Source organism: Vidua chalybeata, chromosome Z, assembly GCF_026979565.1.
Source record: "Vidua chalybeata isolate OUT-0048 chromosome Z, bVidCha1 merged haplotype, whole genome shotgun sequence".
Taxonomy (NCBI): domain Eukaryota; kingdom Metazoa; phylum Chordata; class Aves; order Passeriformes; family Viduidae; genus Vidua; species Vidua chalybeata.
Genome location: NC_071570.1, coordinates 9,867,322 through 9,885,231, shown reverse-complemented (window position 1 = coordinate 9,885,231; position 17,910 = coordinate 9,867,322). Strand labels below are relative to the sequence as shown.

Here is a 17,910-nt window from a genome sequence, read left to right as displayed (position 1 = left end):
GAGTAACCATGAGCTTTGATAAACAGGCCAGACATTTCCATTTCTGCCCTTCCTACCTGACAAACCTGCTTGAGCAGAAGTAGGCAGCTGGCAGTTCAAAGGCTGAATCTTGCTCATAAGATATCTCTACATGACATCTAATACTGCTGCCTCATAAGCAAGCCAATGTAAGCTACCACAGATACATCACAAGACAAGTGCAAAGTATCAAACTTACTTGAAATTATATAAACCACACAGCAGTCATTCAGTGTTTACAGAGCTGATTACAAATGAAGATGATCACCCTCAACTATGGACCTATTCCAAATGGAGCATACTATTGGACAACTATTGAAGAACCCACCTAATACATAGTTCTATTAAAATTGGTGGGGGTTTGCAAATCTGTAAGAATTATGATTTGCACATTTATCCTTTTAAATGAGAGGTGTCAAACGTGGGCAAGTTGAAATTGCACACTTTGGTTAAGAACAAAAAGCAAATATAAAGAAAATATAAGAAAGACTACCCAGTAAGCTTCCCTATATTTTGACACCAGCAAGACAGGATGATAGGACAGTCATTTTGTGAGACAGCTGCTCTATGGAAATGCATTAACTGTTTATGTAAACTTTTTTATTACTAAGTTATGTTAAGAAGTTCAGCAACTGTCTATAGAAGAGTTAAGCAAACACATTCCAAGAGTTATGTACGTTATCTTACTTGGAATTTGGAGAAGGAAAAAAATTAACTCTTTCAATCACACAAAACTTTGTTTGCCATGTATTCAAAGTGGTTTCAAGTATTAGGCAATGAAAACCCGGACTAGTAGACCTCCTGCAGTTGCTCACAGGCAGGCCCCACTAAAATGAATGAGATTCAAGCCTTCAAATTAAATGCTTCATATCCTATTACTAAACACTCAAATTATCTGTTCATCTGGAAAATAACCAGAACATAATAAATACTTATGAAATCCGTTTCTTACATGAATGCCTTTGCACTTTAAGTTACATGCTGACAAAACAGTCAGCCCACGGGAGTATACATAATTAATGAACGGTTGCACAGTTTACTCAAGTGTTACAATGGGAAGATTAATTGAACTATGAAGTCTTGAAAAAGCCAGAAATTCCAAAGATACTTTAATAATAGACTAAACTAGTGTTAGTCTAAAAGGCAAATAAGAGTTAAAGAGCAGTACAGCAGAATTAATTTCTTTTTCTTTATCTTCTAGTCTTTCAGCAGTCCAGATCTCAGCTGCTTAGACTTCTGGAATTGAGGTCGTAAGATATGCATTAATGTAAAGCAAATTAAACCCCAAATCCCTAGAAATTAGGAAATTAACATTTGTCAATACCAAGAGAACAGCTGATGAGCGATACTTACCGTTAGCATTGGAGTTGTCAAGAGCCCCCAGGCAAAAAATTCCAGAAATATGACCACCACTGCATGGTATACACTCGGCCGACCAATACCTTGTTGCTAAGAAGGAAAAACAAATGCAGTGGTTGTAGACATCCAGTTCATTACATGTGCAAATATCTCTTACAAACATGTTTTGAGCATAACCACTTTTCAGTATGACCTAGTAACTAAGCCCTTGGGAACAATAATAAGCCAAACAATTAAAGATCTCTAGGGAACTTCAAGTTTGTTCCCTTGAACACCTGCTGACTGAAAAGAATTATTGGCCCTATTCCTGACATTGTCCTGTACTGCTTTCAGCTCCAACATGACTTTTGGCTTTCTCCCACTCCTGCATTATTCACAGTCCTTCAACGACAAGGTGACAAATGGCATACCTCTCCCTGCTTTCTCTACAAGTGACAAGACACATCCACTTCATTAAGATCACAGCACTGCTTCAACAAAATCATGACAATGTACATAATCAGAAGAGCAACAATTTTTGTATATGAAAATGCCAAAATATGAGCAAATAAGGAGTTGCTTATGTCACCTGTACAACTATTTTCTATTGATTGCTGACCAACTGATTCTATGCTTGTGTCTGCAAATACAGACTGCAGACTGAGGAACTATTCTACTGGTCAACAAGTAATTCCAGAAAGAATTAGCAAACTGTCAAAGTACTCATGATTCTGTGAAACTGTTGCCATTCAAGATCAAAGGATTTGATCCCAGAAATTAATGAAATCTTTTTATTTAGATTAAATGGGCAGAACCCTTGGGAAAGGCATATATAACCAGAACTGCTTCTTGCTTGCTTTCTTCCCAGAAGAGATTTAAGCAGATGTGCTGAACAATCTAGTGGGCTCCATTGCAGTGACAGCAATTGTTGACAAGAGGAGACTGAGAGAAGTCATTTAGCTAGACTTCTGTAAAGCCTTCAATGCAGCTCCATATGACACCCTTACCTCCAAATAGGAGACAAATGGATTAAGTGTGAACTATTTGGTGGATAAGGAACTGGCTGGATGGATGCAGCCAGAGAGCTGTGGCTCTGTGTTTAGCTGGAGGCTGGTGATGAGTGGTGTGCCTCAGGGCTCTAATCTGGGACCAGTGGTCTTCAATATCTTCACTGAAGACACAGACAGTGGGATAGAGTGCAGCTTCAGCAAGACTGCACATGACACAAAGCTGTGCAGTATGGCTGACACAATGGAAGGACAGGCTGCCAACTACAGAGAGTGGGACAAACTTGAGAATTGGGCCCACAAGAACCTCATGAAGTATAACAGGTCTGGGTGCAAGGTGCTGCACCTGGGTCAGGGCAATCCCAGACATGAACACTGGAAGAAGAATTAGACAGCAGCCCTGAGCAGAAATTGGGGGTTCTCGTGGATGAAAAGTTGGACATAAGCCAGCAATGTGCACTCACAGCCTAAAAGGCTGACCACATCCTGGGCTGCATTAAAAGAGGAGTAGCCAGCAAGTGAAGGGAGAGGATTTTTTACCATCTATTCTGCCCTCATGAGACCCCACCTGTAACACTGTGTCCAGCTCCAGAGCCATCAATACAGGAAGGACATGGATCTGTTACAGTGGATCCAGAGGAGGCCACAAAGTTATCAGAAGGCTGGAGCATCTCTCCTATGAAAGCAGGCTGGGAGTGCTGGGGTTGCTCAGCCTCCAAGAAGAGAAAAGAAGGCTCCAGGGAGATCTCTGTAGCCTCTCACTGCTTGAAGGGGTCCTTTGAAAAAGAGTGACTTTTAAAAAAGGAACAGTGACTTTTTACTTGGGCAGAATATGATAGGAGAAGGGGGATGGCTTTAAACGAAAAAAATGAGAGATTTAGATTAGGTATTAGGAAGAAATTCTTCACTCAACAAATAGTGAGGCACTGCATCAAGTTGAGGACATTTCATACTTGGAAGTGTTAAAGGCTAGCTGGATGGGGCCCTGAGCAACTTATCTAGTGGATAAGTTATCCACTTATCCACTGGTGGAGGGGTTGGAGTTGGATGATCTTTGAGGTTCCTTCCAATCAAAAGCATTCCATGATGTTTTCATTTCTGACCACCCCTTGGCATAGTAACTGTTTTACATAATTTTTGTGTTCCAAAATTATTTTTTGCTTTTCTCCTATCAACTGTCCTGCAGAAGAATGTTTTTTAGTGTTTCCAGCCAATCCAAGGTCATTTCACTCCAACAGAAGAGTGCTATTTAATAATGCAGAATTCCAGTTAAAGGGACACTATCCAGTGATAAATATCAACCTGACTCATTTCAGCAAGTGGACACCAGGACGAGCATGAAACTCAGGACCTCCTACTGAACACAAAAAAAGTCAAGACAACCTATGATGAAGGTAGAGTACAGACACCTTTGGTGTTTCTCCCGTGCTCAAAAACTCAAAAACTTTTGCCCAAATTGGTAGAAATCACATGTTTTGAAAATGCTTGCACTACAAGATTCATTTAACCTGTCTATAGTAAAAACTGTGAAGAAATTCCTATTGTTTGAACAGTCAATCTGTAAGAATGTTCAGATCCATCAGTTTATCAAAACCTGCAGCAGCAGTGTATTCCAGCTAGTAAGATTCAATTTATTTTCTACATTGCTGCTTGCTTCCAAGCACAAAGATTTGAAGAAAACAATTCTCTCTCTCCTGGGAAACAATATCATAGATCAAAGATTATCTCTGGAAGGTGAAGAACTTTCAAGCATTATTAACATGCAATTTTTAATTTCTAAACAGCAAAGATTCCAAAGACTATGGGAGTAAAAAAAAAAAAAAAAAAATCCTCCTCATATAAGATGTCTGTAAGTATTTCTATATAAGGTAATAGGATAACAATTTTATTATTTTTTTGCCATGATGTCTGTCAGTCAAACTAGCACTTAACACTAATTACACTGAAGTCTGAAGACTCCTTCCACAGTAGTTTCCTCTGAAAAAAGCAAATTTTACAGTAGAGTAGGTAAGGGACTCCCCAGACCTTCCCCTGCCTCTACTTTACTTCCCTCACAACTTTATATCATTAAGTACGTTGCTGCATCATAAATATTGGGTCTGCATTTAGGAAACATTTCTAATGCCATGAAAAATGAAGTTTTGGAGTGTTCGGAGTTTTTTAATAGAGTTTTTATTACATACAAATGTGATCTGAGATTTACATGGTTTAGCAGAATGATGATGGACATCCACACTCAAAGACGAGCATGGAGATTAAAACAGTCTGCAAATCATTTCTGGCAGTATCATGCAGCTTACAGTTAGCTGCGCTGACCTACTAAAAAAAACAGAAAACACCACAGCCTTTTGGATTCAAGCCATGACCTGGAAAACTAAAATTCAGATCTTGAAACGAACATGTACCTGTTAAAAATAAGACAAGCATTCCACGTCAAATACACTAGCACTACCCATCTATGATCCACATTGACTGTAGTTGATTATTTTCTTTCAGTTTCCTTTACAGTGTCCTAAATCCCTAGATTAATTACAAATCTTGTGCTTAAATGCTGCATTGGGAAAACTAAGATCATGAAACTGGGAAAGTTTATTGGCATTATCAAATTAACTGATGAAGACAGTTACTTCTGAATGTTCATCTTTACTGTAGCTCCCAAAAACTCTATCACAGAAGCTTCCAATTTTTAATCAAGCATCAATTTATTTTTTAAGAAACCAAAATAGTTTATGATTGATCATGTACACAGCCTGGTCCACAGATTAAAAAAAAAAAAAACAATGAAAACTCTTTACTCAGTTCAAAATCAAAGCATTTTTCAAAAACACTTCACACTTGCCTTTTTCATAAAGCTGTATCAGAACTATTGGGCAAGGTTCATTTCTGCATTGAGAAAACATTCTGCAACAAAACTCCATGCAATTTACACAAAGAACTTTGAGTATACAAAAAAATGGTTGTAAACCTTGAAACACAAGGACCTTTAAGCATTTTGAATAAGCAATATTGGAATAACCTACTGAATTCCTTATGATTAAGAAGATTTTAAAAGTATTTCAGAAATAGTGCAGATATGGTCAACATACAAGTTGCTTGCTTCATTCACTGCCCTCAAAATTGGAAGTGTTTCAAGTGCCTCAGGAAAGCCTTAAAATTGTTAAGGGCTTATTTGCTACTCACATGGATCATCTTAATGTCACAGAACTGTGTGTGGGCTGAGAAACTATGTATGAACATTGTAATAGCCTTCAAATGCAGCTGTTTGTCAAGGTTTTACATTTGCACAATCATTAATGAGCAAAACATTACTTAATCTCAAATACTTAACAATACAAGTTTAAGACCATCATTGTGAAATCTGAAGTCTTAAAAGTTCTAACAAAACATCTGTTATTTCTCCAATTTTACACTTTTGCTCCTTGAATGCCTCTTTTCACTGCCCAATTCTAAAAAAAACCATTTTTTTCTTCTGCCTTTCTTGGAATCAGAATAAATCCGAAAGTTAATTTAAAGGAAACTGGGATAACTGCTGGGATGCAGTACAATTTTTTTTCAAAGTGAAACAGCTGTTGAACATTAATAAATCCATGAAAGAATGTCAAAATGATAAATCCAGATGGTAATAATTGCTCATAGAAAAGGAGGATGGAAACACATTCTAGTATTAGTAACAATACCTTATCTATGACATTCTGAAGAACAGCTAATACAATTCACCCTAAAATACTCTGCATGCAGCAAAATGCAATCTTATAGCCAGTCCCAGATCTGCAGAGCAAACCAGGAACAGGCAGTATTATTCATACAGTTTTTAGATAACTATTTATCTGTTCACTCAAATATATAATGTAATAATTAAAATTGCTTGAATGCCTGCAAAAGCACCTTAACATCAATTTCAAGAACGCCTGTTTATTTCTCTGAAGAAATATGCTTTTTTGAGAACAAAATCACTTCTCACTGTTAAATCCTGAAGTCCTCCAGAGCACCTTTTCAATTTTTTTCTATTTTGATGAGGGCCACACAGTCCGCTAGGTGAATTAAGTGAAAGATTAAATTGGATAAATACAGCAGGTTTTCTTTCCTCCCATAAGGGTGAAGCAGCACAGACATGAAGGGTTTGTTTCAATATCCACCTAGAAAAGCCCTGGGCAACCTGCTCAGGCCTCACAGCTGATCCTGTCCTGAAGAGGAAGGTATCTCCCTGAAGTACCTTTCCAGTCACATAATCCTATTATCTTTCAGGCAGATAAGAACCAAACTCAAATTGAACTTCTGAATTGACAAACCACAGGAACTTGCTTTTGTCCCTCTACACCAACTTCTGGGAAATTCCTTCCCACCAGGCACTAGGATTCCTCAGAAGAGTTGCTTGTTCTGCTTGCAGTACAGACATACCTTTGCAAAGACCACTCACTGTCCTACAATATGTAAAAGAACATTCAAATGAATTAGTATGAGTTCAATTACTTTTTTTTTAAAGCGCCTACAGAAACATTTTCCCCTACAAAAATTAACTGATTCAAATAGTCATTTTAATACTACCACCTGCACTGCAGTTCCCTATGTCAATTCAGATATTTTCAAGAAAAAAAGGAACTGAACTAACAGAATCAGTAAAACACTCCAAGAAACATGTTTTCATTTATGAAACGTTCAGATCTTGAAGTTCATGACAAATTATAAAATTAATTCGCTTTACACACTTATCTTCATTACTATTTCATTAGTTTCCCCCAAAATACAACCATTTCAAATGCAAATTTTTCTTGGTATGTCTCACTACAAGACTATTTAATCACTTTAGCTCATTCTGGCACAAGTATCATGCCACCAATCCATCTCACTTCACGATGGATTGTCTTCCATACATATTACCCAGGTAGTTTTCTGGGGATATTGCATGTTTGTCTCTTTCTAGTCACTATTTTCTTTAATTTTCAAACAGAAGCATTTTGGATCCACCTTAATTCAAACTGTTCACCACAAATGCTCTGTTTGCTGGAGCTAGCAAAACTTCAGTGCAAAAATACATAGAACACAAATGAAAGTGCTTTCCAATCCAGTACAGCATTTTAGGTATGCCTTGTGAGCTGAAATATAAATCATAATTAATTCAGATTATACATTCTCCAAACTTGTATTTCAGTTGCAAAACAAACACCTGAAGCAGATCTATATCTGGACTGGAAGATCATGACAAACTTTCTCAACAGAAAGCTAGGCAAAATCATATTGCACAGGTCTAGAGTATCAGAACAACAATTCATTCAAAATGGAAAACCTGTGAAGATTTTGCAAAGAGAAATTGTGCCTTAGAAAGCTCCTGGAATTCTCAAAAGCACATGTATGGATAAGACAAATCACATCAATAAGCCTTTTGAAAGTTCAGTAAACATACTCAAAGATGCTCACTAAAGGCTCTTAAAGCAAATAAACTTTTCACAGGAATTGAAAAGAAAAGGAAAGCAAACAAACATACAAACAAACCCACACACACACACATAAAAAAAAAAAAAAAAAAAAAAAACCAAAATCACAAAAAACCCCAAAACATACACCAAAAAGACCCCAAGACAATTGAAAAAAATAAACCCACTGCAATCTGTTCATACAGCACAGCAACATCACTGGATGACTCTTACTGCTCTGTCCTAGCACCTATGTTGTTCAACACATTCAGAAGTGAGCTGTAAAAAAGGATGAAAGTGAAGTGATGAAGTTAATTGATAACAAAATGCAATTCACTTTGGAAGACTTATAGGGCAATGGCAAAGAACAACAAAAGTTTGTGGAATACATATAACAAATTAAATGTCAGACTGAAATTAATGTATATTAATTTAAGCAATGCAAACAATATGAAACAATTTTAATTCGACATATAGGATGATTACAACATAGGAATGTGATCCTGGAAAAAAAAAGAGTTCAATGAAAGAAATGAGTCTAGCATTCAGCAGTGGCTTACTAACGCATGTTCAGAAGAACTTTCCCTGTTAGGAAAAAGATTATCTCTATATTACTGCATTAACATGTGACGTGCCTGCCTAGCTAATCCTCTTCTTCTGATGTTCTGACTGTTTTTATTAGCTCTACATAAAGATTCTCTCTTATCCCATGACTGTTTTGTTCAGAAGCTTTAAGCAATATTCATTCTTGAATAATCTATTTTACAGAAGCACAAGAGGCCCATGGAAACAAAAAGAACACTACCAAAGGTATGGAGGAGTGCTGAAGCAGCTTCCTCCAAGCTGCAATAAACATATTTGCAGAAAGATACAAATGGGTTTCAATGAACTGGGAGTGACATGAAGGGTGTTAAAAAACTTTGCCACTACCTCCTTATACTAAAATACAAGAAAATAAGTGGTACTTTACACAATCTATTCTTGAGGTCTAAAATGTCTTGCCATACTGTATTTCCTGCTGGGAACACATTCCTGTTTAAGTTTAGTCTGGGCAAGTCTAGAAGCAGGAATCTTCTAAGGCATGTAAAGCATGAAGACCATTTCTCCTTCAGTCTTCATGGCTGAAGCCACTGAGGCAGGAAGACCACCGAAGAAAACAACTGCCATACATCCTGCCATGTTCTGAAAGCTCCATTCTAGACAGAACCTCATTGCTTAATTAAAATACTTCATACAGAAATAACATATAACCAGCATATTACACTACAGCAAGTTGGAAGCCAATTTATCTGTTTAAGTTTTCTTCATAAAACTTACAAATATGTACAACACTGAGAAATTCCTCTAAAAAGCCCTGGCTGCTTAGTTAATACACATGCTTCTCCACACAGCAGATAGTTAGTCAAACTCCTTGTCCAGCAGGCTAGGTTTGGATCTTCATAACTGATTATATAATTATGACTTGACAATTTAAGTTTTTACTGATCTAGCCTACAGTGCTTCTCTTGGAAAGCAACATCATCCACACTGATAGAACCCAGAGCATCAGTAACAGTAGACTTGTAACAGCAGAAGTGCCCTCTCAGCAAAAATATAAACCAGAATGATTTGTTTTTAAACAGAACAGCTAAACATTCCTAGTAACAGTTCAGACTTCATGTCAATCTAACAGGATGGGAAGATTCAGAATGACATTGGCAGTCTTGAGAACGTTCATCTCTAATTATTCAGATTTAACAGTAAAAATAACCTCTGTGGGAGAAAACAGTGCTCCACAAAGGACTAAACACCCAAACTGACAAATTAACTATGTTTTTACCACCAACAATACAATTTAAATTCTATAAGCAAAAAATTTAAGAAACAAGCTTACTGAATTCAGACCTGTTTCAGTAAAGTCTCGTAACATTAAATCATGCTGCCTTAGTTTTACTGTGGTGTATTTTTTATGGAGTATAAAAAAGAAAAATGCTAACACTAAGGGCAAGAACATGTAATACTTTGGGTACACACCACTTGTGCTTCACTGTGTAAACCAATATAAAATTTAAAAATTAAAGGCTGGCAAAATTCTGAGATGTACAGTTCAGAATTTTTATCTTATCTTTCCAAAATATATAAAGGTCTTGGGCTTTAATAATAATAATAATAGCTGAGGCATTCTGCAGTGTCCAAGAACATGAAACTAACGTCTGATTAATTCTCAAAGAGATCCACATGTGTGACTTTTCTTGTCATACACTATTTAGGACTTCTCCCACAAAAGTGCTTTATTTAGACAGTATATCACTCTTTTGCTGAAAAGTTTCCTTAATGTGACATTTTACCAACAATAGGTTGCACGGAAATGAAGTGCATAAAGCAAATATTCTGAATGCTATGCTAAGCTTTAAACTACCAGCATTCCTAATTCAGATGTAACAAGATTGCACAAGAGCTAACAAAATGTCCCATGGCATAATTTACTTAAATTTCTGAGGCTCACGGTAATACAGCCAAGAAAAATTATTTAATTCCATTGGAATTTAGTTAAACATACTATTGTTCTTATTAATTTTGAGGCAGTAACTCAATTCATAAGAAGTCATTTGTTCAGCATATGTATTTCAGCTCTTCGGTTCAGTGAAGCCAATGCATTCAGCAAGGTGAAGTTAGTTACAGCTACATCATAAAACAGAAGCTTCTTACACCCAAGCTGGAGGGGTAAAAGGAGAAAGCCTTGCACAACCTGACAGACTTGATCATACTCTTCTGCTTTGTCTTACTGATCTGATGTGAAGAAAGAGTAAAAATAAAAATGAAAAATTAAGACATTCTTCAGAGACCAAAGAAGCAGCTCCCAAAAGTTTCACTTCTGCATCTATTTCTTCAACAGCAGTCCAAGCAGCAAGCTTCCTCTTCCAAATGCCAGGGATGCACTCCCACTGAAATCAAACAAATCTCTGCAACTACATCTAAACCCATGATCCAGCCCCTCATATTTTATTGTGAATAAGCTCTTTCAATAAAGTCTAGGCAGAGAGACTTGTAGCAATATGACAACCATGTGAGAATCACGGGGAGGTGCAGGAAGTGCAATTACAAAACAGACTGTTCAGTCAGGAACAGATGCAGACCATAACATGTTATAACTGCACTACTGAGATAAGGCTAGAGCCCCACACAGTCTTGGCTTCTACGAGATGCTTTAGAGGATCACAAAGTCCTCCAAAGGCACAACTAAGAGGAAAGGACATAAAATACACTCAGAAAACCAATCCTCAGATCATTTTACAAAATTAAGAATTTATGTAATTTTGAAGCTAAATTTTCAAACTTATAGAAGAGAATATATTAAGTACTCAAAAGCATTTTTTAACACTTAATCTAACTTTATCAGAAATTCCATTCATTAATAAAAAAATGGGTTAGCACCTTTCTCAGTTATGGATTTAATTTCTATTTGAGTTTTACTTTTCAAAATTAGAGAAAGAAATCAGTTCTTTGATTTCTTTTTAAATTTCCCTACCTGTGCCTTCCATTTCCTAGCCTCTGTTCATACATCAAAAAATACAACTATTTTTCTTCTATATAGTGAGATCAATCCTCTGTTTCTTTCACCACATCTTCTGAGCTGATAAAACAGAGATATTTTTGTAATCTGACTTCAGATTGGGTTACTGCATTCCATATACACTAGACTCTTTAATAGAGATACTGTACACAAATCTGAACAGCAATTCTACCATACAGCAGACATTAGCTGCACTTCTTGAAGAGTCTAACCTGCTTTTTGAAGAGCATAGTCACTTCTAAAAGACAACTGAATGACTCAAATACAGAAGTGATACACAGTAAGAAGTGTGAAGCAGTCATTTTGGAATCAAATTACATAAAAGAAATTACTTTACCAATGAGTTCCACAGAACAACATTTTTCTATATTTTCTCTGCATTGATCATCTACTAGAAGTACCTTAAGATCTTCATCAAATACAAGTAAGGTAGAAAGAATGTATGTGCATCAAACAGATGGTTTCAAGATTTTTTTTTTATATTCTTCAGCTATAGCCATGATATCACATTAATGCTACACTGTTAATGTACTAAATATAACAGCTAAAAATACTTCTTCACCTTCACATAAAACAGCCCACTATCTCCTCTCTGATAGCAGAGATGCTTATTTGTAGGAGGACAGGTAACACACAAAGGAGATGCTGGCTCCCTGGCACAAACCTAGCACTGCTTTATAACTTCTGGCACATGCAAAGCTTTCAGCACACCCAAGTTTGTGAGTAAACTAATACTAAATTATTCAGGTACACATCAACATAAATATACCTCAAGAAAAGTTATTAACAGCTTGCAATTCAGACACAAAAAAAAAAAATCACAATTGCAAGCTGTGATTTCAACTCGCTGAAAAAGATTCCGCACGGTAAGGCATTGCCTTGTTTTGCATCTGTCCCCTTTGAAAAACTGTTAGTGCCAGGATCACCTGTTTTATTACTTTGTATCTTCCCCTGGGTTCTTCTACTCCATCTTGACCGCTGGGTTGACTCCAACAAAACAGGATGAGTTATATAGCCTCAACCAGTACCATCCTGCCTGAAACAAGTCACCTGTCATCTACCGCAGAAAGCTCAAGGGATGTGATCTCTGATCTAGTTTTAAGGCACTCTGAGCACACTGACATACTGACAGAAAGGCTTAAGCCTTTTTCTTCAGAAAGCAATTAGGCACGGCTACCACATTTACCAAAACAATTTTACAACTAGAGCACGGACCACTCACTGCATTCCAGCTCCTTTTTTTTTTTGCACAAGATCTCAGTGCTTAGTGAGAAAAGACGAAACAGAAAGCACAGGCACTTATAAAAACTGCATACGGTAACCCCGTGGGATAGGTTCAACACGGAGCACCTCCAAGAGCTCCCAAGGAAAACTGAAGTTTTACCTTCCCGGCACCTCGCATTCATGTATTTTAAAAGAAAACTTATTTACAGCCACCTGCTCACAGGTGCCGTTACTCAGGTTACTCCGCCCGGGACAAACTCGTAGGGAATGTACCGGGGCTGTCAGAGACGGGCAGGGCAAGGTTGGGCAGGGCTGAGCCGAAGAACCCGCCGCACCCCAACTTCCATAAGGCATCCAGGGGCAGGACGCTCCAGGAAACGTCTCGGCGGGCAGCTGAATGGGGAGCAACGGGCGGGCCGGGCGCTGATACCCACGGGCCGCCTGGCCCAGCCCGCAACGCATAGCCGCCCTCAGGGCCGGCAGGATCCGCACGCAGCCGCCGCCGCCGCCTCCGCGGAGCCCCCGCTCCCACCGTGCACTCACCGCGCCACAGCCGACCGCCGTCAGGCCGAACCTCTTTCCCAGCATGATGCAGCCGCCCCACCTGGCGCCGCCGCCACCCTCCCACGACGGCTGCGACGACGACGACTCCTCCGCCTTCTCCTTTGCCGCCCGGTCCGGGGCTGGCGGCGGCTCCGGCTCGGGGCTCATATCGTTCCCACCATGGCCCCTCCCGGAGCGGCCGGGCCGGGCCGGCGGCGGCTGCAGCGGCCGCCTCCGCCGCGCCCACGTGACCGCGCGGCCCCGCCCCCCCCCCCCTCGCGCCGAGCCGCCCCCGCCCCTGAGGCGGATTCGAATGGAGGCGCGCGCAGCCGCCAGCTTCCCTCCCGGAATCGGGGACGTTGAGGATGGAAGGGGTTTCTGCGGTCATCGAGTCCAACCTACGGCCGAACACCATCTTGTCACCTAGACCGTGGCAGTGAGTGCCACATCGAATCTTCCCTTAAACCCCTTCAGCGTCCGTGACTCCACCTGGGCAGCCCATTCCAATGTCCAGTCACCCTTTCTGGGAAGAATTCTTCCTAATGTCTAACCTAAACCTGTCCCGGCACAGCTTGTGTCCTCTTGACCTGTCACCGGCTGCCTGGAAAAGAGGCCGACCCCCACCTGGCTACACCCTCTTCTCAGGTGGTTGTAGAGAGTGATCCGGTCACCCCTGAGCCTCCTTTTCTTCCAGGCTAAACACCCCCAACTCATTCAGCCAGTAACAAGTTATTGTGAGCTAAATGGACGCACAAAATTATTTTTCTTATTAGATAGGGATTAGTAAATCAATATATATATTCTTTACACTTCCTTGCCAGCCCAAGCCAATTGTATATAGAAATTCATGCTTGCTTTCCACCTTTTTTTTTTTTTTGTTCTAGTAGCCTAGAAGCTCTTACAAAACATTTCATTTCTTCAAAAATAGTCACCATGAAATATAGTAATATTTTTGCTCTTTTCAAGACTTAACCATTTTTCTACTGACTTGAAAGGCAAGGGACTTTATCCTGTACAGTTTTCAGTGTTGGGTTTTGTTGTTGGTTTGTTTTGGTTTTTTTTAATTAAGAGGCTTCCAAGGAATATGAACTTTTTAAATTCAAACAGATTCCTCAGTCAGAAAGGCATGAATTTATAAGCCTGATGTATCAGCCAGAAACCTGTCTACCACATGAGGTTCATGTAAAATGTATTACTTTAATTCATCATTGTGTTTTGAAAATTTCACCATCAAAATATTTACATATATCAGTGAAGTATTTAATCCACTTCATATACAAACCACTATCAAATGATCAGCTATAATGGCTATTAATTTGGGCTCAGCAGACCGCTACTTTATGTCCTGGCTGCATACAGAATTTAAAGTTAGAACAGTTTTGTTCACATGCTGAACTACACATATAATCCTTATTAGGAGATGGTTGTCCAAATAAGTAGAAACAAAGCAAAGAAATAAATACTCAGTTTATGAAGAGACTTTACTAGTACGGTTCCTCCATGTTCTGTGCTCTATGCTTTTTAGAGTATTCTTAGCAATATTTTTAAGCTATCTGGAGGGGTCATTAATAGCAAAGATATAGAGTTTATTAGAGAATGCTGTTCAGTTTAATCAAAACTATAAAGAGTTGTAAAATACAATGAACTTGAGTGATTGTTGATATGTCAGCTGAAAGTGTTGGTAAATGAAGATAGATCATTCTGGGGAAAAGAATTCTAATTAGTCATTGGGTTTGTAGACTTCCAAGTTAGCTATTTCTACTTTAAAAAGATACTAGGAACTGTATAGATAGTTTTCTGAGATAATTCTTATATCTGGCAGTAGCTAGTCCCCTGCTAAGAGATAATAAAAAATATTCTCTGAAATTTAAACCTGTACTTTATCTCAGCTTAGGTACCTGCAAGGTTTATGTATTTTAATCTATTTTTTGTAGTTAATGGAGTTAAATTACCTGTTTTATTGAAGAAAAAGTGTAAAATGCTGACAATAATTCATGGTAAAAATATGAACCAGATCTAATTTTTTTTCACATAGTTTAGTGAGTTTTTTTGTGACGTGTGAACCACCTGCAACACTGTTTGAACAAAGTATTCCTAAGCAGAAGAATGAAGTGCCGCATTAACAAAATTGTCTGAAGGTGAATCATATGCTGACCTCAAGAAATCATGGCCAAGAGTATCTCAAGGAGGATGCCCTTGGGATAGCTGGATGCCTGAGGTGCTGTCCCTACATTCATCCATGTCATGCTGCCATGTGCTGCTCTCTCAGGCAGACACTGCTCGTGCTGGGAGCTGTCATCTCCAGGCTCTGGCACAGTGCTGGCAGCCAGGCACTGCAGCTCTCATGGACCACAGGTGCCAACAAACACCCTGCACACAGTCCCGAGTACCCTCCTGAACAGGGACTGTTGCTGCTGTCATGGCAGGGCATTAATGCCAAGGAGCTGGACGGCACTGAGGGCTCTTCCCAAGGAGTGGTAGATATGGTATATGGCCAGCATTGGTGTCTGTGATGCTGCTGCCCTGAGCTGGATGCTGCTCTGTGGGACAGCTGGGCCAGGCCTGCACTTGCTGGGGCAATGCTCAACTCTTGGATGTGGCTGGGTCATCCTTTGTGTCCTTGTGACCACCCACAGCAGGGTTATGCTCTGAGGGTTGCTACTGTCTCTCTGTGGGAGACTAAACTGAACTGGGGCCACTGGATAATGACTCAAAACGCTCCCCATTTGCAGAGACCAGGGAGGTTTGTTGAAGCCCAGCTTGAAGATGGAAGAGTTGAGTTTTTGACTGTGTAGTAGATAACCTCTGATGTGATAAGACAGAGAGTGACTGATAGGCTATGAGTGAGATAGGAGATAATCCTGTGGAGATAGGATTGGGCCTCTTGTCATGCTAAACTGTCCTCCCTTGCACAAACCACCATCCACCCCCATGTTCCCTGCCTCTCCCCTTACTTTCCCCTCCCCTCCTTCCTCTCTCACCACCTCCACCCACACCTCCCCAAGTACCAGGGACCTTCATATATGTCTGAGGGTCATATGGCTGATGGGCCATAATGGGCCGCAATTGACTCAACTGCCCTGGCAGGGCAACGGTGTTGTCTTGGATGCCCATGATGTCTTGGGCAGTTGTGTTTTCTCTGAAGGTGTCAAGGGCACCCAAAGGTTGCTAGTTGTTATAGGTAGAAATTGACCCAGCCAAATTAAAAAAGAAAAAATAATTTTTATTATAAAGATCAAATTCTATCTGAGCCAGCCACAAAGAAAAGGACAGAGCTGAGCCCGGGATCGGCGCTGGGTGAGACACAGGTTCAGCCACTCTAGTAGAGGGTCTCTCCTATGCTTCACACCACCTGTTCTGCACGAGCAGTTTTTATACAGTTTATTTTGCTTGAGGCCGGGATTTTGGTGATCAGCCTTTTCTTTCCATTCTAAGTCCCACATATTCATAAGGTCTCTTTTCTCTGTGCCAGGTTGAACAATCCGGGAAGAGATGTACATCGATGATGGAGTTATGGAACCGGAACCGATATTGAGATGCATCCCCCAGAGATTCCAGTAATCCCAATCTTGGGTAGTTGGTGGGATGGTCATCACTTGTTCGTTCCTAGATTATCTCAAGAAATGGCCCATCTCTGAGCGAGCCACTTGTATTAACTTGCAAATGAAGCCTTCTCTACAATGGTTTCGACATACATGAGACAGCCCCTGCCTTTGCCCTGGCTCGCTTGCTTTGTGTCTATATTTAATCATGTAAAAACTCCTATCCATATATCACTTTATAGGCACGAATTATGCCTATTACACATAACATAGTGATCCACAAAATGACAAGAAGCTCCCTGCCCTGGAGGAGGTACCTGGGCACCTGGACGTTGCCACCTGAACCTGACTATAAACCAAATAGATTTTGTGTTCAGCAGACTTTCCTGGGGATTTTTCCCCACCAATTTTTTGGTACTTCTCCCACCACCCAATGGGTCAGTTCTGCAACCACCACTTTGACTGAGATTGCTCAGCAACCAAGTCTTGGTGAAGGGCTATGGGTGGTGAGATCTTCACACTCTTGTGCTGTCCCTTTTTTGTTTTGTTTTGTTCTTCACACTCTTGTGCTTTCTCTTTCTTTTCCCTTGTGCACATCCTTGGGTGATGTTGCATTTTAATATTGCAATGCTTCCTTGTTTTTATATAACTAGAGATAATATTGACCAAAACTGCTACATACCTGTTCTCCTTTGAAACCGAGTTGTTCTGTGTTATAAATGGGTAATGCAATGGCTGGCTCTCACAATTAAAAGATTAATATTATGCGTGTGTTAAAAGAAGTTTTATAGATAAATAGTTATGCTATTTGTATATGTTCTCCCCATAGTCCTCTTCCCCTTTCCCCCCTTGTATTGCTGTCACTAGTCAGGGCATTTAGGGGAGGGAGAGCTTGTTACTACGAGGCATGGCAAGGCAACACCTGTCCTCCAATCAAGTTGTAAGAAAGTGGTCTCCACTAATGGACGGCAGAGAAAGAGTAGACTGACAAGACTTTGGGAGGGGCCAAGGGTATAAAAAGCAAGCATTCAATTTGTTGACAAGCATGAAGCTGCTGGTCATGTGCTGTTAAGGTTCAATAAACCTTTGAAATTTTAAAAGTGAGCATCATTTTTCACATTCTATAATAAACCCTATATGTGTATATTTACAAACAACAATTATTCATGACATTTCAACCAAAAGATCTTCTAACAAGAGCTTGGCTTGCTCTTGCCTTCTACAGCACTTATAACTCTCTCCTAATGCTTCTGTGCCCTCATCATCTTGGCCAC

General features: G+C 39.7%; 1 protein-coding gene and 1 long non-coding RNA gene across 2 annotated transcripts in view; one reads left to right on the top strand and one right to left on the bottom strand.

Annotated features, from left to right (window-relative positions):
* The window catches only part of MFSD14B (major facilitator superfamily domain containing 14B), a 30,739-nt gene extending 17,421 nt beyond the window's left edge, over nucleotides 1-13,318 (bottom strand). The window contains exons 1-2 of the mRNA XM_053931929.1: nucleotides 13,095-13,318; nucleotides 1,372-1,467 (exon numbers count right to left, since the gene is read on the bottom strand). Coding sequence (XP_053787904.1) covers nucleotides 1,372-1,467; nucleotides 13,095-13,262 — 264 coding nt within the window. The 5' untranslated portion in view covers nucleotides 13,263-13,318. The remainder of the gene's footprint in view (nucleotides 1-1,371; nucleotides 1,468-13,094) is intronic.
* An 89-nt stretch (nucleotides 13,319-13,407) lies between these two features.
* On the top strand, nucleotides 13,408-16,736 carry LOC128781955 (uncharacterized). Its single transcript, XR_008428583.1, has 2 exons — nucleotides 13,408-13,530; nucleotides 16,567-16,736. It is a non-coding gene; the product is annotated as an uncharacterized LOC128781955 (long non-coding RNA).
* The last annotated feature ends 1,174 nt before the right edge of the window (nucleotides 16,737-17,910 follow it).